The sequence below is a fragment of the Stegodyphus dumicola genome, chromosome 2 (genome assembly GCF_044657685.1).
Source record: "Stegodyphus dumicola isolate Sdum_Otavi_A_Nest chromosome 2, ASM4465768v1".
NCBI lineage: Eukaryota > Metazoa > Arthropoda > Arachnida > Araneae > Eresidae > Stegodyphus > Stegodyphus dumicola.
Window position 1 is genome coordinate 276,936,694 of NC_140769.1, and position 26,151 is coordinate 276,962,844.

Sequence of the window (26,151 nt, forward strand, 5' to 3'; positions counted from 1 at the left end):
AAACAGGCATTCTTTTTTATATATATAGAATTTGTAAAACTTACAAATTTTTGATTAACCGACTCTAAGATTTGAAAGCGAGCAGTGGCAACACTTTTCGAAATAAAGAATTTTTATCTGCGACGCGCGAAACTGTTGCCACTCGGAAGAATGAGAGCAAAAATGAGTGTTTTCAGAGTTTTTAATTAATATCTCGACTGATTAAAGTTGCACGAAGATGGGAATAGTCAAAATGGCTTCCCACGAATTTTTGGAATCGGGAATAATGTGTTTAATGTTTGTCAATGCTATTTTGATTTCATTGTAAAATTAAAAAATTTTTTGTTAACAAACTCTGCGATTTGAAAGCGAGCAGTGGCAACACTTCGCGAAACGAGGCAGATTTTTATCTCCAGCATGAGAGACTGTTGCCACTCGGAAAAATGAGGGCGAAAATTAGCATTTTCAGAGTTTTTAATTAATATTACTAATTTTATTAATATTATTAATATTACTTTTTATTCATTAAATGATATTGTTACGTGCTAAGGGTTCGTAATAGATTGAATGCACAAGTACATAACAGGTTAATAAAATTTATTCTTATCAAAATAAATAAATCGGAACGGTGGAATTTCACTCAGAGCCATTCTTACAAGTAATCACACTATCAAGCAGTATGATCAGTAGTTATATTTCAAACTACTAAAAATGTTAAAATACAAGGCAGTGCAAAGCGTCTCTAAAGAGAAATCTAATTCAGATATCACAGTTCACGTGGAACTAAACAGCTCGCAACAACAATAACTAAGCAACTAACTAATTCGCTCTTTCTCCGGCCTTTTTATAGAATTCAACCAGTCGTTAGATATCTCTAGCACTTTCTGCTTCTCGAAATTACTGGAAAGCAATAAGAGGATGGAATTACAGTTACAGCTAACATAGTGGTCAATTACATTTATTCAATTTCAATACAAATTACCGAGATATCCATTTACTCAATGTTGAATGCACGTGCTCCTGTATTCTTATTTTTCCTGCATGGCTTAAAATTAATCTCGCGTTGCAATGCATGGGGAAATAAAACAATTTTAACTATGATTCTACTAAAATTAAATATCTTAAATACAAAATTTGTAACAATATTTTGTAATTATTTTTATTGCTTTTTTTTTATTTTACCAGAAACATTTTTAAAATTTGAATGAGCAAATTCATGTCATTTATATTTCTCATTAAATGGCAGAAGAGTAAAATTTTTTTGGCAGAACCTTTAGATGCTAGTAAAACTTTCAGTAAAGCGGCTCGATTTTCGTGATAAGAGAGATCAACTAAGCATATGTCTTCCATTTCATTGCCATTTTTATTTTTAGAAATATGTGTATTAATATATTACTAATAATTATAGATGGTTTGCAAAGAAATTATGGAAACTTACTGAAAAAAATTCATCGTAACTTAAAAGTATGTGCATTCTTAATAAAAGATTTCTGTTATTAAAACTCTGTGTTACTTCTGTTACTAAAAAGGATAAATCCACATTTTTGGAACGATTTCGATAAAGAATTAAAAAAATAGCAAATGTTTTGAAATGAAAATTTCTGACAAAAGCTGATTATTTAAAATGAGAAATGTCGTCTGCTATTTGTAAATTTTTTATTCTTTCAAAATATTGCATATAAACAAGCTGTGGATGAAGAGAAAGTCCGCTGACGTTTAAAATAAATATAGTATTTTCTGAATAGAAAAATTACTATTTGCTGTACAGTTTGTCTTTAAATAAAGTTAAAATAAATAAATAAATAAACATGTTTTAACTATTTATAAAACGTCTCAGAACTAATGAGAACTAAATTTCTACATTCTGAATATTGTTCTAAGCGATGAGAGTTCAGATAAATGGTTCTTGAATCAACTTTTTTTTTTTTTTCCCCTCATTTCCGTTGTTTTTTTCTATCAAGTTCAACGACAACCAGCTTGTCATGAATTTTACAGAAAAAGTGTATGTTATCCAGGTCATAAAATTTGCCGTCTTTCACTCACACCATTTACGACGGTAAAAGTGGAAGATCGTGTGCTATTGTGAACCGAGTTTTATTTTTCCTGTTTTTTTTTACAAAACAAAAGATCAGCTTATGCAATCCAAATCGAGCTTGTCCAGTTTGACTTAACGTTAGCCACGAGAATAATCATCAAATTGCCGTAACTATTTCAAATTTCGATACCTGCAAATGCTGTATTTCTGTTCTTTTCAAACAGTTTTTTTTTTTTTTTTTTTTTTTTTTAAAGCCCAGAGGAAATTTGCCCAGAAAGGATATTAATTTCGTTCTAGGCATTTTGCGTTGATTCACTATTAACGGCGAATCACTTTGTAAATTGTTGCCACCAAATATTAGAGCCCTGTATTATATTTAAAGACGCTAAATAATGAAGACTCTGCATAAGTGTATGTATGTTTCTTCCATTGGGATAAAACAACGGTACCTAGAACCATCTAGTTTTGAATAGTGTATGTCTAAACACGAATATGGGCATCTGGAAACCCAAATTTAGAATTTGAAATTTGTTTTATTATCTATTTCATATTTTGTAAAGCATTTGTGAGTTTTTGATTAAGAAACTCAATAATTTTAAAGCGAGCAATGGCAACGCCCTTCGAGGGAAATGCATTTTTATCTCCAGTGCGCGAGACTGTGTATCGCAAATTCTAAAGATATGCTCTTTTAAGTATTTTGCGATATTGTCGCTGAATTGAATTTTCTGGTTTAAGTGCGAAGAACATTTAATAAATAAAGGCAACACACAAAAAACTTTTGACATAATATAAAAATCTGAAACCTTTCAGGTTTTGTTTGCTTGTCTGAAACAGTTTTATTTTGCAAAGTGCGGGAAAAGTGTTTCTTTTCCGCTTTCCTACACTACTTTGGCTGCATAGTACCTCATATTAAAATTAATTCTTTAAATTATAGGTTGTTAAATATGTTAATTTGTTAAGAATCATTAGTGAGAAATCATAGTAGGTAAATCTGGGAAAATACAGAGGCTTTTTCGCACACTTTTTAGATGACTTTGCTTTGCCATAATAAAAATTTGCCTGCTTGGAAAAAAAAAATTAACTGCAACTATATTTTTGAAAATATAAATTATCGTCTGCTATTTAACAATTTTGTTTTCATGCAAAATGGCGCTTTTAATGAAGCAATGGACGGAAGACTATGTTTGTGCTCTTTCCGAAAAAAAAATTATTAGTATTTAGTTATTAAAAAAAGCTGTGAAAGCCATGATTTTTCGGTGTCTAAAACAACGACAGCTAATACTGTCAATAAGGAAGGTAAAAGATTTGGTTTCAAGGAGAAAAATTGTTCAAAGTACGAACCCAAGGAAAAAACGGAATGTTTCGAATGTCGCAAAGGAAACAACTTTAATTATAAAAAAGAACACCTTCGAAGTCAAAGGACAGTTGCATAATCATTAAAATGCTCATTGCCAATTGTAAACAAAATTAGAATCATAGACTTAGTTGTAGCTCAAAGTATCAGACGATAAGTTTAAAAAACAGGATCCATTTATTATTATTCAGGAGAAATAGCAGTTACAAAAAATCAGATCTCCGGAGTAAATAAAAAAGAATTACTAATAACTTTTTGTATGAAGTTTACTGCATCGTTACATTAAAGAAAAGACCCCGATATTCCTTTGCGAGTCCTTTTATAGCCTCTGGAAAGGCGGAGCTTCCAAGAAATGACGTCAGCCTCGTCAGCCATTCCAGTTCGCTTTAAATATCTCCAGAACATTCTGTAGCTGTACGTGTAGAAAAGGCGGGAAAAACAACTTGACTACGGGGCTGTGGATTTAATTCCACGTACTTTCAAATAAGAGACCGTCGCCATTAAAAATGAAAAAAACATACAGTTAGAATTTTAAGTGTATTTTTGACTATGGAATTTTATTATTACATGTATATATGGGTCTAAAGGCATAACGCAACTAAAAGCGGGTTCAATGAATGAAATCCGTTTTATCTACTTCCTTATCCTATTTCCTCTATTCAAAGCAGAATAAACAGTGGTAAATATACTCTTTCCACGCTTTGTAATCTCAAATACCACGTAAACTCCAATTGCGGAAACAAAAGTGAAATTTCTTGTCCGTTTATAATAAAAGCGAGATACCAGAAATCTTCCGAAATGAAAAACCTAATTATGGCTTCGTAGTAGATGGTCATGCATATGACCACATTCTACGGATCGTAAAAAATAGATGCTTGACCCATTTAGCTCAGTCGTACAATAAAACTATTGTATGTCCACTTTTGATTTAATTTGATTTATGATAGTATTGTTTATCTCTGACTAAATGTGGGCTTTTTTTTCTTCCTTGCAGGCGAACGAGATACTGAAGTGCCCGGATGGTAAGTTCATTATTCGAAATCTTTTATCTTGTTGGTGAATGTGGAACATTTTGTGAGACCTTCGCTTTCAAAATATATTGCATTGTTAAAATAATGATTTATGTAATTTCATCAAGCGTACATATTTGTTATTCATATTGGCCTCGGTTCCTTAGACGTATCTAGGCAGGCTTTTTGAAGTGCCTTTTTTAATTTTCTTAAACGAAAGTGATCGGTTTCTTTCCGACGTGACTCTGGAACAAGAAACTTTCGACGATTTAAAAAAAAAAAAAATATCTTATGTAGATACCACATGACTTCCTTCCACGGCCTATTAAATTATACACACTTTATTTAAACTTCATTTAAACATATGTCCGCGCTTCATTTAAACATATGTCCACGAATTTCATTAGATATATTTGTCATTCAAACAGTTCAGTTCGCATTTCGCGGCAAGGCAAAAATAGATATAAACTGAAAACATCTTCATTAAAAATTCTAAAATATAGGAACACCTAAAATACCAAACACAGTTAAAAACAGTTGAAGAAAACAACTTTTTGCGATCAAAATTGAGTATCTATGCCGAAACAAACAATTCGGTCAACGGGCAGAAAGACAAAAGTTTCGGTGCCCAAATATTGAAAGTTAACTTCTGGTCTCACTGGGCAGAAGGACACTGTAGTTGGTGCAACAACTGACTTAACTCACTATTCTACTAAGAATTTCAAATGTAAACAAATGCTGCCTTCGTTAGGCATAGAACAACTTTTAAGTTCTTGTTAATTCTACAACGAATGCATGCAAATTAACTAAAGGCATACAGATCTTAACCAAAACATAATTAAACTACTTTGAAAGCAAAAAATGTGCACTTTACTAACATATAAGAATAAAAATAGTGAGTTCACGGAGATGGTTATATATATATAATTTATATTATTAATTTATATATATTTATAATAATTATTAATTCTAAATTATATATTATATATATATATATATATATATATAATGTTGTATGATCTTAAATCCATTTAGTGCGAATACAAGTTATTACTACTTGCGCAATTGCTGCAAAGTTAGTTAATAATAATTTATTTCCTAAACAGTATTGATTAATTGATTATATTATCTCCTAAATTTAATTAAAGTAGAATTATTTTAAAAGTGTGAATCCATACTGGTAAGTTATATTTTGAAAGATGTTTTGAAGTAATTTGAAAGCAAAATGTTAATAATGTTTTAACGGGGACTGACACTTTCATGTTTATGCATTTGAGTACTATTTTATTTGTAGAAATTAAACATTGGAAATTGTCATTATGAAATCGAATTCAAAGTAAAGTTGAAATAAACATAGAAGATTACAAAATAAGATAAATAATGCAAACTTTGTAAAAACAAATCAAAGACAATATAAAAATAATATAGAAAATAATATAAATAAGATCAGTATATATATATATATATATAATTTATAATTAGAAAAGTTTTCATATACCATCTCCACGGAACAGAAATTCAATTAAAAAATTTTAGTCAGTATTTTAATTAGTTTTTTTTTTAAATTAATATTTTCTAAACCTCTACTGCTTAAAGAACATCAAAATTTGTAAGGAAAATCCTTAACCACAAAAATACCAAAATCAAAAGTTAAAATTTTTATGTATTGAAAAAGTAGTTATTGTCATTGATCACTGATTAATCGAAAGGGGATAAACCAATCTACCATCAATTAACAACAACTAAAAAAAGTGAGAGTGTTTCATCTTTCTTCCAAGTAAACATTAAATTTCTGCTAAAGCCAATAATTCATAAGTCATGAAAAACACTCTATCAAAATAAAGATATTAGCTATCAAAATAAAGATAAATATATTAGAAAGCCGAAAAAACAATTTTAAAGAAATAAATTAGTATATTATGTTTTAAATTTAAGTTGTTCACACAACTAAACTAAACTAGAAAGACTAAAAACGGATGCTTTCTTTAGAAGATATATCCACGACACTGTCATTTTCAAACTCAAATACAAAAAGTAAAAACAAAAGTTATACGTATTTTAAAATTTAAAAAGTATTTCAAAATCAAAAGAAGATCTAAACTTGTAGAGTCATTAGGTTGATTGTAAGCAGAAAAGATGAAAAATATGCAACCGCCTTCGCCGGGAATCGAACCACGGACCTCTGGAATACCGGCCCAGCGTGCTAAAGTTAAAGCATCTGAAATTAAAAGTAAATTGGCGTCAAAGCAAGGCGATTCCTGAACAGTATTAATAATTGCATCCTTTTAAAGGGGTTGTAGATACATTAATTATTTTATGGAAGCAGGAAAGATGAAAAATAGCAAACGCCTTCACCGGGAATCGAACCGCGGACCTCTCAATTACGCGCTGAGCGTGCAGACCACCACACCACGAAGACGTGCCAAGAAGGTGGGAAAAGTACCTTATATACTCCCCCTTTTTAAGGGCGACTTTGGGTCCCCTAAAACCCCCAGTCGCCAAATCCTGGGTAAGCAGAATCATCATCCAACACCCTTTTAGTTTGGGCGCCACTGTAGAGACATTAGGTGTTTTATGGAAGCAGGAGAGATGAAAAATAGTAAACGCCTTCTTTGGGAATCGAACCACGGACCTCTCAATTACGCCCTGAGCGTGCAGACGATCACACCACGAAGGCATGCCAAGAAAGTGGGAGAAATACCTTATAGGGTTAAACATAAAATCAAAACATTTCAAAATAAAAATGATCGTAGTAGTACAAACTCGAAAACTAAAAATGAGAAAAGGGAAAATATATACAAGATAATAAAAATCCGTTTATTGAAGCTTTAATTCAGAACTCATCAGGGGAAAATGAATTAAAGCTTCATAAAAGTTGATTAATGTGCTTCGAAAACGTGTTTCGTTCTCTCGGTAAACCCGAGATAAAAAACCGAAAAAAGAAACAAATTTATATTTCACTTCATACAAAACCGAAATAAGTGAATCTCAAATGTACCAGGATTTTTCCTACATGCCTTCGAAACACTTGAAAAAAAAAAGAATTGGCATAGCAAATGTTGATGGCGTAGATCCATTCGAAGAGGGAACTTGTCAATTGAGGCGGTTTAAATTCCATTTTTATTTAAATTAACAATTGTGGCCACAATTTAACTTAATACTCTGATCACGTCTATTTCCTAAACATTTGCATTTTTGAAACTGTTGCGATAGGAAGAGAGCACAGCGAAATTGCATCCAAGTAGCACAGAAGGTGACGCTAAAAGTGCGCATCGTCAAGAGGAAGATTTTTGGTTTAGGACAGAAAAGTTTCAGTTCTCAAAATTTTGGGTTTAGGTTCCGAATGGAAATAGATCGATGTGTTCATGCACAAAGTTAAGGCAGTGCGCAGTTTCTAGTCTGTACAATTCTCTGATGTTTTTTAAGTGAAAATAGATCGATGTTTACATGGACACCGAGTTTCAGCAATTCTTTGACTTCTTATTTTGGTTTTGTGTAGCGGCCATCTTGAAACTGTGCTTTCCTGGCTCCGATCTTGGCGTCAAAAAAGAATCGCCAAAAAAACAAGGGGCACCCAATTGTAAACTTTTACCAATCAATGAAATTTAAAGAAAAAAGGGTACTTTTCCGTTTCGTCGGCGCAAATCTCGCCAAGCAGACTTTATTGGCGACAACACACAGTATACACATAAAAAATTTTAACAAATGTTAGTTCTAAGAATTTTTTATTTTGAAGGCATAAACATTTTAATATAGTTTCAAATTTTGTACAAAGCCAATAAATAAAGACAATAAATTTGTGAAAAGACAATTTAAGAATGTACTATGCTTTCATGGTTCATCATTCTGATTCGTCGCTTCATATCATGTGACCCCAAGTGATCTCGTCTCACGTAAACTATGCTACAAAAATCTAATTCTGTCAGTTATTATCTACATTAGTTTCAAATTAAATCTTAATTTGGAATACAAGTTTAAATGTAAGAATTATTTCAAATCGAACGAATAGCTTACTCAAAAATTATGCAAAACCGCAGTGCTTTACTTCGCTAGTGCATTCTCATTAGAATTGATGAATTTAACGCTTGACTCTACCTTTTCTATATTTTCGCCTTCGGGTGAGCGGTGTGATTGCATCCTAATTAACTTAATTGCCACGAATGGCCTTAGGGCATAAAATTGAAGTATCTGGTAAAAATCCTATGTAATTGTATGCCAGTATTGAAAGAAACAATCAATCTGATTAGAAATGGCTGCGATTTGTTTTGAAAATGAGACATAAAAGGTTACTAGCGAGGATATTTCGTTTCGCATCAGTTGTACCATTATTGGCGACTTTATCGCCTGCGCCGGCGAAACGGAAAATTACCGAAATAAAGAACATAATAAAAGAGGAATTCAATCAATTTCGATGCCACTTCGTCAGGAGGAGGAATATTGAAATCAATTGAAATCTCTCTTCCACAAAAATCCTTGCTTTTCTATATCCAGGATTAGCCGATGAACCATTTCAATGTATGTTAATCATAATAGTTCACCCGAAAATTCTGGCTCCTACCCCAAAGCAAGGAAAAACAAAGTAAGTTCGAATTAGAATCTTGTACCTTAAATAAAGAGAATTCTAATTGAAAACGTAAGTAAAATAATCAAATCCATTAGTGAGAAACTCAAATCAAAATTTTACCTGTAAGCAAATAGCACATAATCCAAAGAATTTACAACGTAAGTGAAATTATAAAACTTTAGTGAAAAGACTTAATTAAAACTCACAAGAAGTAATTAAAAATTTCTATCACTTTCATTTAGAACACAATCGATACTATGAATAAGATTGTTACAGTAGTGACGGTATAGGCCTGTAATTTTTGCTTCATTGGCGGAACAAAAATACCCTGGGGAGAAAGTAATCGCTTAAAGGCTGAAAACTGGAAGTAAAGATGGAATGTTGAAACCAAAAGGAAAACTTTTTAGTACTTCTATGAAAATTTTAACTTTGACAAAGAAATAGATACTTAACTAATTAAAATGAAATTTGGGTACTTTTCCGTTTTGCCGGCGCAAGCGATAAAGTCGCCAATAATGGTACAACCGATGCCAAACGGAATATTCTCGCTGGTAACCTTTTACGCCTCATTCAAATAGTTCAGTTTTATGTCTAAGGCCATTTTCGGCAATTAAATCAATTAGGATGCAATCACAGCGCTTACCCGAAGCCGAAAATATAGAAAAGGTAAAGTCAAGGGTTAAATTCATCAATTCTAATAAGAATGCATTAGCGAAGTTTTACTGCAGTTTTACATAATTTCTGAGTAAGCTATTCGTACGAATTGAAGTATTTCTTGCATTTAAACTTGTGTTCCAAATTAAGATTTAACTTGAAATTAATGTAGATAATTACTGAGAGCATTATATTTTTGTAGAGTAGTATACGTGAGATGAGATCGCTTGGGGTCACGTGATATGAACCGGCGAAACAGGATGTTGAACCAAGAAAGCATAGTAAATTCTTAAATTAATGTCTTTTTATAAATTTGTCTTTACTTATTGGCTTTTTATAAAATTTTAAGCGATATTAAAATGTTTATGCTTTCAAAAAAAGAATTCTTAGGACTAACATTTTTTTAATATTTTTTGTGTGTATAATGTATGTTGTCGCCAATAAAGTCTGCTTGGCGAGATTTGCGCCGGCGAAACGGAAAAGTACCGAAATTTGTTTTAGCAGTTCCATATACCAAATTTTAGCCTTCTAAGGCAACTCGTTTTTGAGTTATGCGAAAATACATACGTACAGACACACACATACACACAAACAAACAAACAAACAAACAACAACAACAACAACAACAAAAAAAAAAAAAAAAAAAAAAACTATTTTAAATCTATTTTACCATCTGTTTTGGAAAAAAATTTTCTTTATTCTGTCCATACGTACAGCCGGTACAGCCGGTTTGTCCTGAGGTTGGGCGCCACCCTATCAGGAGAGTTGTCCATACGTACTGTCTGTAAGGCAAAACAAATCGTACGAATGGACCCGAGAGCGGTCAAAATGGATATTTTCGTCCAAATACTATAGCCTGAATTTTTCGCGATTACAATACTGCCTTTATTTCGAACAAGTAAAAAAAAATTTTATTGTCTTCTTTCTTAAATTCGGGGGAAAAAATGCGCCGAATTCTGTTTAAGAAGTTTTTATAGGAATCATTTTCTTATAAAGACATTGCGTCCAATAAAAAGCTTCAGTAGAAGTACTGGAGAATATTATTTTATTTTAACTATGTTTCTTGTAGCTAAGCATCAGAATAAATGATACTGAGATTATCATTTAGCCTGCACGATTTACCATATTTGCTTCAAAATTATTAAACGATATTTCAATGCATTTTTGATGATCCTTTAAGGTCCTGCAGCTATTTGTATAAACTACTGTCGTCGTGGAATTTTAGGCATGATGCTTCGGTTGCCAAAGCACATTTACCTGTTCAACCATCCGCAGAATCCGCTAAGTAAATTTACTTGGAATTGTCTTTAATTTGCGAAAAATACGTTTATCCATAAGAGAAAATTGCTTTTGCCTCCGAGGTTTTACTACCCCGTACAAACAAGCTGAATCCGGAATTCAACCCTGAAGAAAGGAATTTGACTTTTCTTCTTCTTTTTGCTTCTTTTACCACCTTTATTTCCTGGTCATGAAGAAAAAAATGTTCGAACGTGATCCGCGTAAATAACTTGTTACGGTTACATGTCTCCACGTTTCGCTTTTATTCTTTGATTACTTTTGAGAATCTATTTTTAGTTTGTTCTTCTGACCGTTTGTTAATATACGTCTCAGAGAACGATCAATTAAATTTCAGTTATAAAGAAATTTTTGCTGTTTTCTTCTGTAGTCGCCATTTCCATAGCAGCGGATTGGGAAAAGCATGTGGCCCTAAAATAATAAAATTCCTATCGCCAGTTTTACATACTGCGTTTTAGGTTGAATTAAATGTAAAATCGGAGCTATAACACATTCACATCTTTATTCAACTGCCGTTAAGAATTCAAAAGTAAACAAAAACATTTTGTTGCCATTCCACAAAAGATAAATTTAAGATGATTTCATTGTATTCATTTTCAACAAAAGAAAGAAAGAAATGCTGCATTTTTAATTACCGATTAAAATGAAACGGAAAGAACACGAGGTTAAAAAGTACTTTTTTATACCCATTTAAATCAGCTAATGGAGACAATATTTTAGATGTGTTATTTTTCGTGAAAATGAATACCATATAAAAAACATGTAACCTATGGATATGTGTCTTGTTGTAAAAAAAGTTTTCCGCCAAAAAATAAATAAATAAAATAAAATAAAAAAATAAGAATAAAAAAAATAAATAAAAATAAAATCTGAAAGCTTTCACCAGATTTTACATTACGCCCCAAAGGGGCGTTTTTTTAACGTCTTGTTAGTTACCTTTATTTATTGAATACTATGTTCTTCGCATTTAAACCAGAAAATTCAGTTCAACAGCAATATCGCGAAATAATTTTAAAATGTACAAATCTTTAGAATTTCTGATACACAATCTCGTGCGCTGGAGATAATTTTTTTTCCCCGTACAGAATTGCCTTGCTCGCTTTAAAATTGTTGAGTTTGTTAATCAAAATTTCGTTAAAGTTTTACAAAATATGAAACAGATAATAAAACAAGTTTCAAATTCCAAATTTGGGCATCCAGATGCTCATATTTGGGAGTAAACGTACGTTATTCAAATTTGATGGCTCTAGGTACCGCTGTTTTATCACAATGCGAGAAACATACATATATTTATGCAGATTCTTCGTTATTTAATTTCTTTAAATATATTACAGGGCTCTAATATTTGGTGGCAACAATTTAAAAGGTGAATCGTGGAGTTTTAACCTTCATGTAATGAATCAACACAAAATGCCAAAACGAAATTAATAGTCCTTCTGGGCAAATTGAGCCTTTGGACAAAAAAAAAAAAAAAAAAAAAAATGAACGTTGCACATTTACTGCGGCTAATAATCACCACTCAAATCTATAATTTTCTGCAAACGTTTTGGTAGTTTTTCAAAGCCTTCGGCCCAGAAACTTGGTGGCCGCCAGTCCAAAAACACATCAACCTCATTTCGTACGTCCTATGCAGAATGGAAGATAGCACTAGCAAGATGTAGCTGCAGGTCTGAAAAAAGGTAGACGTCCGAAGGAGTGATGTCGGGGCTATATGGTGGTTGTGGCAAAAGATCCCATTCGAAGTCCGTACCTTTACATTACCTTTTTACGCCAGAACTCATTTCGACGTTTTTCCATGATAGCAGCGTCAACACGGACTAGCATCACGCTGTAAACCTTACTGTCGAGGGTTTTACCTTTTCCCAGATACTCTTTGTGACCATAGCAAACCCACCAGATACAAAGCATGATCTTTTTGTTAGTCAAATTGCGTTTTGCGATGCTGCCGACGGGCTCACCGGGCGCAGACCAAGCCATTTTGGGCCTGTAGACGTTTCGAGAGGATGTAACGCCCGTTTGGGCTAAAAGTATTTATAAATAGCATATCTTTAGAATCTCCGATAGGCAATCTGACGCGCTGGAGATAAAAGTGTTTTTTCGCCTACATGCTGCCATTGCTCATTTTAAAATCGTTGAGGCTGCTAATCAAAAATTCGTTAAAGTTTTACAAAACAGGAAATAAATGATAAAACAAATTCGAAATTTGGGTCTCCAGATGCCCATATTCGAATGGAGGACTACGTTATTCAAAATTTCATGTCGCTAGGTACCGTTGTTTTTTCACAATGCGAGAAACATACATATATTCATGCAGATTCTTTATTATTTAATTTCTTTAAATATAATGCAAGACTCATAATATTTGGTGGCAACAATTTGAAAAGTGAACCAACGGAAAATGCCAAAACGAATTTAATAGCCCTTCTGGGCAAATTGCCCCTTTGGATTTAAAAAAAAAAATTGTTTCTTAACTTACAAGGCACTACTAATTTTTTTAACGTCATTTCTTCTTAATTTGATCTTGAATTTTTTAATTTGTTTCCCATGGTCTTTCATAATTTTAGTCACTGTTATTTGTTACTGGCGAAAGACAAGATCACATTAAGAAATTATTTGTAGCCACGTCCCTTCCTCCCTTCTTAGGGAAAATATTTCATTGAGTACTGTCCCAGCGCTTTTATCACGTGCCAAATCATGTTTCCACCGTCTTGTTGGAAGCCAATTAAATCGACTACAGAAACCGTAGAGCAGACACATTTTGATTGTTCGTCTGGTTCCCGTGAACTTGGTCTAACCATTCTTCCGTAGAAAAAACATGCGAGTGTAAGTTTTTCTTTCCTTTTCTTTTTTACCAATTGATCCGTTTCTACTCGAAATTGGATTCGTGATGTTTTGGCAGACGATTGAGAAGGGCAGATGAACGACAAAGAAGAAATAAAATATGCTACATCCAGAGTCACCTGAAGAATTGTTTATTGTTATAATATTCCTCTTCCTTGTTTTGAAGGTCAGAAAACTATTATACGTTTGTGTTAGTTCTGTATGAACTAACACAAACATATCTAATTTAACTTTAAAAATAAGGGAAAAAATTGAAAGCTTTCAGACTTTACATTACTACCAAAGGGACTTTTTTTAACGTTTTGTGTGTTACCTTTATTTATTAAGTGTAATGTTTTTCGCATTTAAACCATAAAATTCGGTTCAACAGCAATATTTCCAAATAATTATAAAATGAGCATATCTTTAGAATTTCCGATACACAATTTCGCGCGCTGGAGATAATTTTTTTAACCCCTCCCGGACAGTGTTGCCATTGCTCGTTTTGAAATCATTGAGTTTGTTAATGACCAATTCGTTAAAGTTTTACAAAATGCGAAATAGATAATAAAACAAATTCCAAATTCGGGCTTCCAGATGCCCATATTCGGGTGGAAACGTACGTTATTCAAAATTGGATGGCTCTAGGTACCGTCGTTTCATCACAATGCGAGAAACATACGTTCATTTATGCAAATTCTTCATTATTTAATTTCTCTAAATATAACACAGGGCTCAAATATTTGGTGGCAACAATTTGAAAATTGAACCGACATTTATAGTGAATCAACGCAATATGCCAAAACGAAATGAATAGACCTTCTATGCTGGGCTAAAAAAGAATAATAAAAAAAGAAATTTTAGAATAGAGTTTTTAGAGTGATATTTCGTTTTATAAAGAACATATAAATGTTCTTTATTAAAGGAAGTGTATAATTAAAATTCTTGAAACTTGAGGTTGATTTTTCTCAATAAAATTTTGTAAAAGATATTTGAGTAACAGTTTAATTTTTTTAGCCCAGATAGGCTATTAATTCCGTTTTGGCATTTTGCGTGGGTGCCGTATAAATGTCGTTTCACTTTTCAAAGAGTTGCCACCAAATATTATCGACCAGTGTTATAGTTAAAGAAATTAAATAATGAAGAATGTGCATCAATTTGTATGTATGTTTCTCGAATTGTGATAAAACGACGGTACTTGGAGCCATCGAATTTTGAATATCGTTATCTTCCACTGAATATGGGCATCTGGAAGCCCGAATTTGGAAATTGAAACTTGTTTTATTATCGATTTTATATTTTGTAACACTTTAACGAATTTTTGATTAAGAAACTCAAGAATTTTAAGGCGAAAAATGGCAAAACTGTACGGAATTAAAAAAAAAAAAAAAAAAAAAAAAAAAAAACTCCAGCGTGCGAGATTGTGTATCGGAAATTCTATAAATATGCTTATTTTAAAATTATTTTGCGATATTACTGTTGAATTAAATTTTATGGTTTAAGGACGAAGAACATGATATTTATTGAATAAAGGTAACACACAAAACGTTAAAAAAATGTTTTGGGCGCAATATAAAATCTAAAAACTTTCGGGTTTTTTTTTTTTTTTTTTTTTTTAGATTTCCAGACAGTATAAATATTTTCCAAGATATTAAACATTTTTTATTAAAGCAAATGTAGAGATAGAAGAGACCTATTTCAGGTGTTAACAACACAGATAAATGCCAAACACGGAACACTGAATTTCGTCCGGAAACTGAAAAGTGTGTCGTCGAAACGCCATTAAGTGATACTCCCAAGTTTTACTAAAATTGTTAAAATAGATTTTTTTTAAAGCCCGAATGGGCTATTAGTATCGAAACGAGATATAGCATCTTATACTATAAATGGCGAGTCACTTTTCAGATTGTTGCCACGAAAAAAATTTATCTTTGTTATCTTAAAAGAAATTAAATAATGAAGAATCTGTATCAATGTATATATGTTCCTCGCGATGTGAGTAAACGACGGTACCCTATAGCCATTAAATTTTGAATAACGTTGTCCTCCACCCAAACATGTGCATTTGGAAGCTTGAATTTTATTTTTCGTATTATCTAAAACTTTAAGAAATTTTTTATTAACAAATTCAACGATTTCAAAACAAACAGTGGCAACACTGCACGGAGTAAAACATTTTTATCTCCAGGGCGCGAGACTGTTTATCGGAAGTTCTAAAGGTATGGTGTTTTTAAATATTTTGTGATTGTGCTGTTGAATCGAATTTTACGTGGCGTAATTGCAAACAGCGTAATATTTAATGAGTAAAATTAGCACATAAAACGGTAATAATAAAAAGAAAAAAAAAAAAAAAAAAAGTTTTATAAAGCCATCTTACTAAGATAACTAAACATTGATACTTTGAACTGAAAAGACAATAAAATAGACTTTGATTAGACTAAATACTTAGATTAGAGACGTACTTGAAAGACATCTATTAACCAAAAAGCCATATAAAATTCTTTCTTCAAATAAATAAATTTTGAAATGATATTAATAACAGTTATTTATTTCTAAACTAAACATGTTTACTGCTTTTTGATGGCGAACATCATAAACCTAGTAAGTTATCTGAAAATATAGCTTCTATCTATTTTTGAAATAATCAAAACTAGGTTAAGGATTCGAGAACTGACCGTGAAATATTATAACTAGATTAGAACGACGTGGTCCGTTTTGGGCTGTAACTCTTGTGTCATTGTCAGACACGTAGAGGACGAGTTCCTACAAGAATGTCTATTTTCGTTGGCTTTTGTGCTGCCATTTCAAGCAAGCAAATTCGCGTGAACTGATCCGTAAAATCGAACACCGTGATCAATCCGTACATGAAAGAGGCTTTGAAATGCGAAGATGGACGCTATGGGATGAACCTCGTTTATTCAGAAAGAAATTTCTCACGTTGGTCACACCTATTTGGTTTTATATATGCGACCGATCTAGGATTTACTAGTTTTAATGTAAAATCGGTGTTGTTTCTTGGAAATCATTCGTAATAAAGAAGTAGTTATGCACTAATCATGTTGACCTGTACGGTACACTGAGAAATAATGGAGTTCGTAAAACACCGTTTAAGTGAAGCAGAATTATTATTGCATAAACATTTTCTTCCGTCCGAGATCGGTAATGATCAACCAGGTGATGATCAAAGTGATGATCAACCAGGAAGTTCGTCATTAAATAATAATAATAATAATAAAGAAAATCTGAAAGGTTTCAGATTTTAATTTACGTCCAAAGGAGCGTTTTTTTAACATTTTGTGTGTTACGTTTATTTATTAAATATCATGTTTTTCGCACTTAAGCCATAAAATTCAGTTCAACAGCAATATCGCATAATAAATTTAAAATGAGCATATCTTTAGAATTTCCGCGGCCTGGAGATATCCCCCCCCGTACAGTGTTGCCATTGCTCGCTTTGAAATCGTTGAGTTTCTTAATCAAAAACTCATAAATGCGCTACAAAATACGAAGTAGATGATAAAGCAAATTCCAAATTTGGGCTTCTAAATGTCCATATTCGGTGGAGGATTACGTTATTCAAAACTGAATAGCTTTAGGTACCGTTGATTTATCACAGTGCGAAAACATACATAAATTTATGCAGATTCTTCATTATTTAATTTCTTTAAATGTAACACAGGGTGATAATATTTGGTGGCAACAGTTTTGAAAATCAGACTTGTTCTGTTGTTCATGATAGGTACATGTCATAATAAAGTTATACAAATAAGCTGATACAATACAATTTATTAGAATAATAAAATACATGCAAGTAAAATGAAAAGAGTATAAAATAAAATACGGCAAAAAAGTCCATATACATATATACAGCGACGTTGCACTCGTGATAAAGTTACGTAGGGAAGTTCGAATCTCGAGCGGTGAAGGCCGCAAGCGGTCGAATACGTGCGTCCTCTGCAAAGATCTGGTAATCGAATACTTCAAGTGTTTCATATGAGAACAATTTTTTGCTTTTTCAAAGAATTTTCTATTAGCTTTATGAAGGAACTCTTCAACTCTGTCTAGTGCATTTTCTTATGAGTACTTTATTTTACCAATTTATTTTTATAGCTGTACTACTGGGTAAAAAGAAAACATTTTTTTGCTTACTAATTTCGTAAATCTAAAATATTGTTGTTGGTGCAACAGAAAAAAAAAATTATCATATTAAATTAAGTAATTATTAGTAAATTAGGAAATAAACCAAATCAGCACTACATGGGTTTATAATTAACAGCAAACTAACTAATTGTTTTTCCAAAACCTAAACAAACCTAGGCATTTTGAAAATTTTCCTTTGTATAAAATAAAATATTTGGAAGTTTCCAAAAAATTATCTTACATTTTTATCATGTATTATCACATTTTTATCATTATCATGTTTTTAATGTATTATGTGGAAAACGTTTATGAAAATTGCCGAAGCAAAAACGTCTATATATCTTAATTTGAAAGGTTCTTAAGTATTCAATGCTTTGAGTAATATAGCAGTGTTTACAAAATTGAGACGAGTTACAGTTCGCTTAATATTTATCCTTGGTCAGCAATTCATGGGTCTGTAGTGCTGCCATCTATTGGCTGTATTGTAAACTTAAACTATTTTCTTCCAATGGTTAGTTTCTGAAACGTGTTTTATTGTAAAAGTCAGTTTCATTTCGTAGTGTCTGTATAATGATATGCATTGTTGTGTTACCTTAATTTCGTTCTAAAAGATTTTTATACTTCAAACTGGATGAATGTTTTGCTGTAACCTTCTTGTATGTTACTTGTAACCTCTATTAAAATACCAAGATTAGCAAAAATCGATTTTTATATTATATTTATGTTTTAATTCGAAGATTTAAAGCTATTAATTTCCTCTTTCATACATGTAAATCTTGCAAAAATAAATCTGATGTCGTCACCATAAATATCTTACACTGAAGTGACAAAAGTCATGGGATACCTCCTAATATTTTGTCGGTCCTCCTTTTGCCCGGCGAAGTGTAGCAACTCGACGTGGCATGGACTCAACAAGTCATTGGAAGTCCCCTGCAGGAATATTGAACCATGCTGCCTCTATAGACGTCCATAATTGTGAAAGTGTTGACGGTACAGGGTTTTGGGCATGAACTGACCTCTCGATTATGTCCCATAAATGTTCGATGGGATTCATGTCGGGCGATCTAGGTGGCCAGATTATTCGCTGGAATTGTCCAGAATGTTCTTCTAATCAATCGCGAACAATTGTGGCCCGGTGACATGGCGCATTGTCATCCATAAAAATCCCATCGTTGTTTGAGTATGTGAAGTCCATGAATGGCTGTAAGTGATCTCCAAGTAGCTGAAGGTATCCATTTTCAGTCAATGATCGGTTCAGTTGTACCAGAGGACCGAGTCCATTGCATGTAAAAACAGCCCAGACCATTATGGAACCACCACCAGCTTGAACAGTGCCTTGTTGACAACTTGGGTCCATGGCTACGTAGGGTCTACGCCACACTCGAACCCTACCATCAGCTCTTACCAACTGAAATCGTGACTCATCTGACCAATCCACGGTTTTCCATTCGTTTAGGGACCAACCGATATGCTCACGAGCCCACGAGAGTCGCTGCAGGCGATGTCGTGCTGTCACTAAAGACACTCGAGTCGGTCTTCTGCTGGCATAGCCAAAGGAAGACAAATTTCGCCGCATTGTCCTATGGGACACGTCCTCGTACGTCCCACATTGATTTCTGCGGTTATTTGACGCAGTGTTGCTTGTCTGTGACCATTGACAACTCTACGCAGACGTCGCTGGTCTCGGTCGTAAAGTGCAGGTGGTAGACCACTGCGCTGTCCATGGTGGGATGTTATGCCTGAAATTAGATACTCTCGGCAGACTCTTGACACTGTGGATCTCGGAATGTTGAATTCCCTAACAATATCCGAAATGGAATGACCCATGCGTCTAGCTCCAACTACCATTCCGCGTTCAAAGTCTGTTAATTTTCGTCGTGCGGCCATAATCACGTCAAAGCCTCTTCACATGAATAAATTGAACACAAATGAAAGCCCTGCCAAAGCATTTCGCATTTATACATTTTCTACGCGATACTACTGCCATCTGTATATTTCTATATTGCTATCCCATGACTTTTGTCACTTCAGTGTATATGGCCTATTAAATTACACATTTTCTACTGCACTTCATTTAAACTTATTTTGATGAATTATTCTGACTTAATTAACCGAACCCTTGAGGCAAGTTGAAAATGACATCGAAAAGTGTAAATTTTAAAAATAAATATTCGGCTAAATTTTTGTCGCGTCGGAGTCAAACTTCTTATAATGTTATTTTTTCTTAATGAATGTAAAACTTTCCCAAATAGAATTACAGGAACCGCACTGAAAGTTTGATTTCGCTGTTTTTCGAAAATTAAATTTTTTAAAATTATATTTCCAAAATATGAATATTTTCGTCATTTAAACCACTTCTGTAATTGGGAAACCAACGATTGCGAAAACAAAGGCGGGTATAGCAAGTATTTTCTCCCAAGTATTTAAAAAATTACCTCTCAAAATTTTAGCTCCTTTATGTTAACTGAATTTGGTATATGTTTCTGAATATCTTTTCTTTTTATTAAACTCACTTCATTCCTTCTTTTGTAATTCGAAATTTAGGTTCAATCCAAATAAAATTCGCAGTTACTTTTTGATTTCCTTTTAAATTTTTGTATGTTTTAGCAATTTTTGTAAATTTTTCGAAAAAAAAATTGAATTGTGTATGACCTATCAAATTTTTACCCTCATCTGAAAGTAGATGTTTTCAGGGCCGGATAAAGAGCGATTGGGCCCAATCGGACCCCGCATTTGAAAGGGCCTCGCGTTACCATCAAAATGAACAACAACAACAAAAAAAAAAAAAAAAAAAAAAAAAAAATTCAAAATTTAAAGCAAATTGCTTTTGACGATAATAGATAAATTATGAATTATTCAAATAATTAAAAATGTATTTATTTGAAGTTCGCATTGCTGGATGAGATTTATTCATGTGTTTATTATTATATAATATATACTTTATAATATAGAAAACTGATACCCGTAAAAGTTTATGTCAAATGTATTGAATTTATTCGGGATAGTCCTATATTAAGAGAGATTTTAAAGTCCGTACGTGAAGTATTTTACGTACGTAATCTGTAAGTAAAGTACTATGCAGGTATATGCACGCGCTACTAGTACCAGTCAGTGGTGGTACGGTTGCACTGGTACGGTGGTGGTACGGTACGCCAGTGGTGGTACGGTACTGGCTGGTATGGTTGCGCAACCGTACCAGCCAGTGGTGTATGTATAGCTAGTATCAAATGTCAATTGTTTCCTGCATTTGTGGTTCGCTATTCTTCTAATCGTTATAATTACTAGAGTTGCATTTTGTGATAAATAGTTTAGCAATTATGTCGAAATAAAGACGCAAGGAAATTATATTTTCAAACAATTTGAGAAGAATTTACAAAACAAAAACTTAGAAATATGTAAATTCATGCATTCATATTCGGTGATGTAAGTTTATATTCAATAAATGTTTTTGTATTTTGAACATTTTTATTTTTTAATTTATGTAGAAGTTTACCTGTCTGATGATCCATGACATTTGATATATATATATTTGTAATAATAAAATTCCATAGTCAAGAATACACTTAAAATTCTAACTGTATGTTCTTTTCATTTTTAATGGCGACGTTCTCTTATTTGAAAGTACGTGGAATTAAATCCACAGCCTCGTAGTCAAGTTGTTTTTCCCGCCTTTTCTACACGTACAGTTATAGAATGTTCTGGAGATTTTATCTTACATTTAATTATGTAATAAGCGAACTGGAATAGCTGACGTCATTTCTTGGAAGCTCCGCCTTTCCAGAGGCTATAAAAGAACTCGCAAAGGAATATCGGGGTCTTTTCTTTAACGTAACGATGCAGTAAACTTCATACAAAAAGTTATTAGTAGTTCTTTTTTATTTACTCCGGATATATGATTTTATTACTGCTATATCTCCTGAACAATAATAAATGGATCCTGTTTTTTAAATTTATCGTCTGATACTTAGAGCATTCGACTACATCTATGATTCTTCACCAATCTATTTATTCCGGACAAAAGCTGGTACATCACATATATATGTGATGTACCAGCTTTGTGTCAGGAATAAATAGATTATTGAAGAATCATCAATGTAGTCGTAGCTTAAATTATCAGACGATAGTTTTAAAAAACAGGATCCATTTATTATATTTTAGGAGAAAATAGCAATTACAAAAATCTGATCTCCCGAGTAAATAAAAAAGAACTACTAATAACATTTTGTATGAAGGTTTACTGCATCGTGACATTTAAGAAAAAGCCCCGATATTCCTTTTGCGAGTCTTTTTGTAGCCTCTGGAAAGGCGGAGCTTCCAAGAAATGACGTCAGCCTTGTCAGCCAATACAGTTCGCTTTAAATATTTCGAGAACATTCTAAAACTGTACGTGTAGAAAAAGCGGGAAAAACAACTTGACTACGGGGTTGTGGATTTAATTCCACGTACTTTGAAATAAAAGAACGTCGTCATTAAAAATGAAAAGAACATACAGTTAGAATTTTAAGTGTATTCTTGACTATGGAATTTTATTATTAAATATATATATATATATATATATATATATATATATAGTGAATTTGAATTTTATTTAAATACTTAATACATAAAAAGAGCCCTAAAAAAAAAAAAAAAAAAAAATCGGGCCCCGTACCTATTCAATCCGAGCCTGGATGTCTTTCTAGGATACTTACAAAAAAATTAAGAGTTTTTTTATTTTAAATTCCCAAAGATATACGTGAATTTATATTTTGGCGCGTTTTGAAATTTGGCATATTTGTTATAAGCGATTTTAACGCCAAATGCTTTACGAACTTTCTTAAAATTATTTGAAAGAATGAACGGTGCACCTTTTTTTCCGGTCCTGCGCAATGAAAAAGGGAAAGGGGAATAGGTAGCCATAAATTAAGAATTTCCCCAAATGAATTATTCTGGGCGCAAATTAAAAAAAAAAAAAAAAACGCCCCAAGGTAATTGTTTAAATTCTCGATAAGTTTCTCACCTAATTTTACAAAATTTAATATTTGGGTATAATTTCAGTCGTAAACTCTAAATATGAGGGAAAAAAGGTACATAATTCTAGAAAATGTCTTTTTATGCTGAGACAGGAAAAATGAGCAATGACCTGGCTAGGACTCCAACCTGATCCTCTCGAATACGCACTGAGTGTGCTACCGTTACACCACGAAAGCATGCAGGACGAAGAAAATACCTCGTACACTCCCCCCGTTTCCCTGTCACTTCTCCATGCGCTCTCCCGCCCAGACAATTTCAATCCATTAATTGTCGAAATTAAGAGTCATTTAAAAACTTTGAGTTCATATTTAAATATTAAGCTACATTGGGTTAAAGCCCATATAGGCTTTATTGGTAATGAGAGGGCCGACAGCCTGGCCAAGCAGGCGGTCTCAAATGTCAGTGCAATGGATATTGAAGTAACAGGTTCGAAGAGAATTGCAATTCGAAGAATGAAAAAATATTACGTTAACAAATGGAAAATACAATGGTTCTTTTCACCAAAAAACGAAGGATTTATGGAACTAATTAAAATCACAAATAAAATGAAATGTATGAACAGCATTGATGTTAATCAGGTTTTAACTGGACATGGTAGGTTTCCGTTCTATTTCAACCGATTTAAACTGCAGGGAAATAAATTATGTAATAGTTGTCAGGTTGATGGTGATGCTAGGCATTTCGTGGTTGATTGTAGTTTAACAGCCCCTATTAGACAGATTTTTAACATTACAGATTTTAATGTAAGTGTCATTAATTTTAAAGTTTTTAAATCATATTCTATTGCTCTAATGAAGTTTATGAATGAAAATAGGGCGCTGGTAGGAATCTTCTGTTAAAATTAAATTATTGTTTATATGGGTTTTGGATATCTGTGGTGTTCTATGTTGTGAATTTGTGTTTATGGATTTTTTTTTTTTTTTTTTTTGTTTGTTTGTTAGTCTGTAATATTGTGTTAAATGTGCTTATTTAGTTTTGATTTAGTATTTTTGTTTGTTGTTTGGGGGTGGCTGGGTTACTGGCTGCCCTCGTTTGTGGAGATACGGGGCCCCTTCTTTTGAGCTATGGGGACACTTGTGAAGGGAGCCTCCAATTCTTACAATTCTTACTCCCCCCGTTTAAAGGGCGACTTGGGGTTAGGGGACCCAGTCTCCAAACCCAGGTGGTGAATAATCATCATTCAGCACCTTTTAGTTCGGGCGCCACTGTAGAGACATTAGGTTTTTTATACGCTGGGGACATAAAAATGAGAAGAAATGAGCAATGCTTTCTCCGGGACTCGAACCTGGACCTCTAGAGTACGTGCTGAGTATGTGTGCTGCCGTTACTCTGCGGGGGGGGGGGAATCTTCAGCAGGCAAGACTGTGTATCGGATATTTTAAAGATACGCTCATTTTAAAATTATTTTGTGATATTGCTCTTGAACTGAATTTTATGGTTTAAGGGCGAAGAACGTGACATTTAACAAATAAAGGTAACACAGAAAAAGTTAAAAAACGCCCCTTTGGACGTAGTTTAAAATCTGAAACCTTTCAGATTTCCTCCCCCTTCCCCATCCTTTACTTTTAAAAGTCTAAATTATGATCCTTCTATACAGAAGAAATCGATTTAATAAAGCATGAAGGAAGTATGTTAGGAAAAATCAGTTCTTTTCATGGATAATTCTGGGATTTCACTTTCCACAAACGTCAAATGTAAGCAGAAAGATTGATGCATATTTCCGAAACGAATTGGCTTATTTTAAAAAGAAATGTTTTTACCAACGCATACAGAAGATTCTGCTTTCCTCGTGTGGACAGTAATGGTTTGATTTCATCAGCTGGCAAAAGCTAGTAATGTTTTATTAAAAAATATAAAAAAATAAAGTAAAATAAAAGAAAATCTGAAAGGTTTCAGATTTTAAATTACGTCCAAAGGGGGCGTTTATTAAACATTTTGTGTGTTACCTTTATTTATTAAATATCATGTTCTTCGCACTTAAACCCTAAAATTCATTTCAAGAGCAATATCGCAAAATAATTTTAAATTAAGCTTATCTTTAGAAATAAAGGTAACACACACACACACACACACAAAAAAAAAAAAAAAAAAAAAAAAAAATTGTGTAATGTAAAATCTGAAAGCTTTCTGATTTTTTATTTATTTATTTATTTTATTTTTTGATGAAATTTTTTGTAATAATTCCTTGCGACGCACTTAGAAAGAAAGGAAAAAAAAAAAAAAAAAAAAAATCACATCAAAGCTATTGAAACTGTGAATCATTTCTGCTTCATCCAGAGGTAAATGATCTGCACATTCGAAAAACTATCGTAATTAAATTATTCCGTGACACATCCGGAGATCCTCCATGGAAATAATTCTTGAATTCTCTATTAGTAACGGGCGATTTATTCTGCGAATATAGTGACCTCGTGGTCACTAAACCGAGAAAAGGTAGCAGCTTCGATAGACCTGCTGTTTTACTTCCTCTAACTGACATTCGAGGAAGAGGAACGGAATAGTTGTTTGTCAGTATAAACAAGTAACCAGCATTCTCCCAATATTATTATTATTATTTTTTTTTTTCAGAAGCTATTACTCTGTATTCTGTTTTGGTTTGCACGATTGTGTACATGTTTCATTACCAGATTTCTATACTATTGTTGCACTGAATTTTTAAATTTTCTCTACTTAACACAATTTCCATTGCTCAGTTAGTTCACAACATACATGTGTTAGAAATGGAAGTATTTTCTCCCTTCTTCCAGCATGCCTTCGTGGTGTAACTGATAGCACACTCGGCGCGTGTTCAAGAGGTCCAGGTTCGAGTCCCAGCGAGAGCATTGCACATTTTTTACATCTTCTGCTCTAAAATTAAACTAATGACTCTGCAGTGGCGCCCGAACTACGAATAAAAGGTGGGGGATGATGATTCTGCACACCCAGGATTTGGCGACTGGGTCCCCTAATCCCCAGTCGCTCTTTAAAAGGGGGAGTATATAGGTTTGGTTTATTAGATTACGGCAAAGCACTCGAGGGCTATCTGCCTTAAGGGAGGGATGCCTTCGTGGAGGACTTTTTAAAGGAAACTGGCTCGTATGCACGTTACACATGGGGAAAACCACGAAAACACACATGCAGCCAGCCCGTTCGCGGGATTCGAACCTCGGACCGAACTACCAGTGTTCAGCGACGTTACCGCTCGGCCGCTGGTGGGCTGGGGGTGTATATAAGGTAGCAGAAATGGGCGCAGCCGAATCCACCTAACCAGACTAGCTGATCGTATGCAAGTGCATGACACGTGCGA

At 33.1% G+C, this 26,151-nt stretch overlaps 1 protein-coding gene across 2 annotated transcripts in view; it reads left to right on the top strand.

Moving 5' to 3' along the window:
• The window catches only part of LOC118186044 (uncharacterized), a 219,857-nt gene that overhangs the window by 59,122 nt on the left and 134,584 nt on the right, over window positions 1-26,151 (top strand). For both annotated transcript variants that reach the window (XM_085812188.1, XM_085812187.1), the window contains exon 2: window positions 4,363-4,390. In XM_085812188.1, coding sequence (XP_085668314.1) covers window positions 4,363-4,390 — 28 coding nt within the window. The remainder of the gene's footprint in view (window positions 1-4,362; window positions 4,391-26,151) is intronic.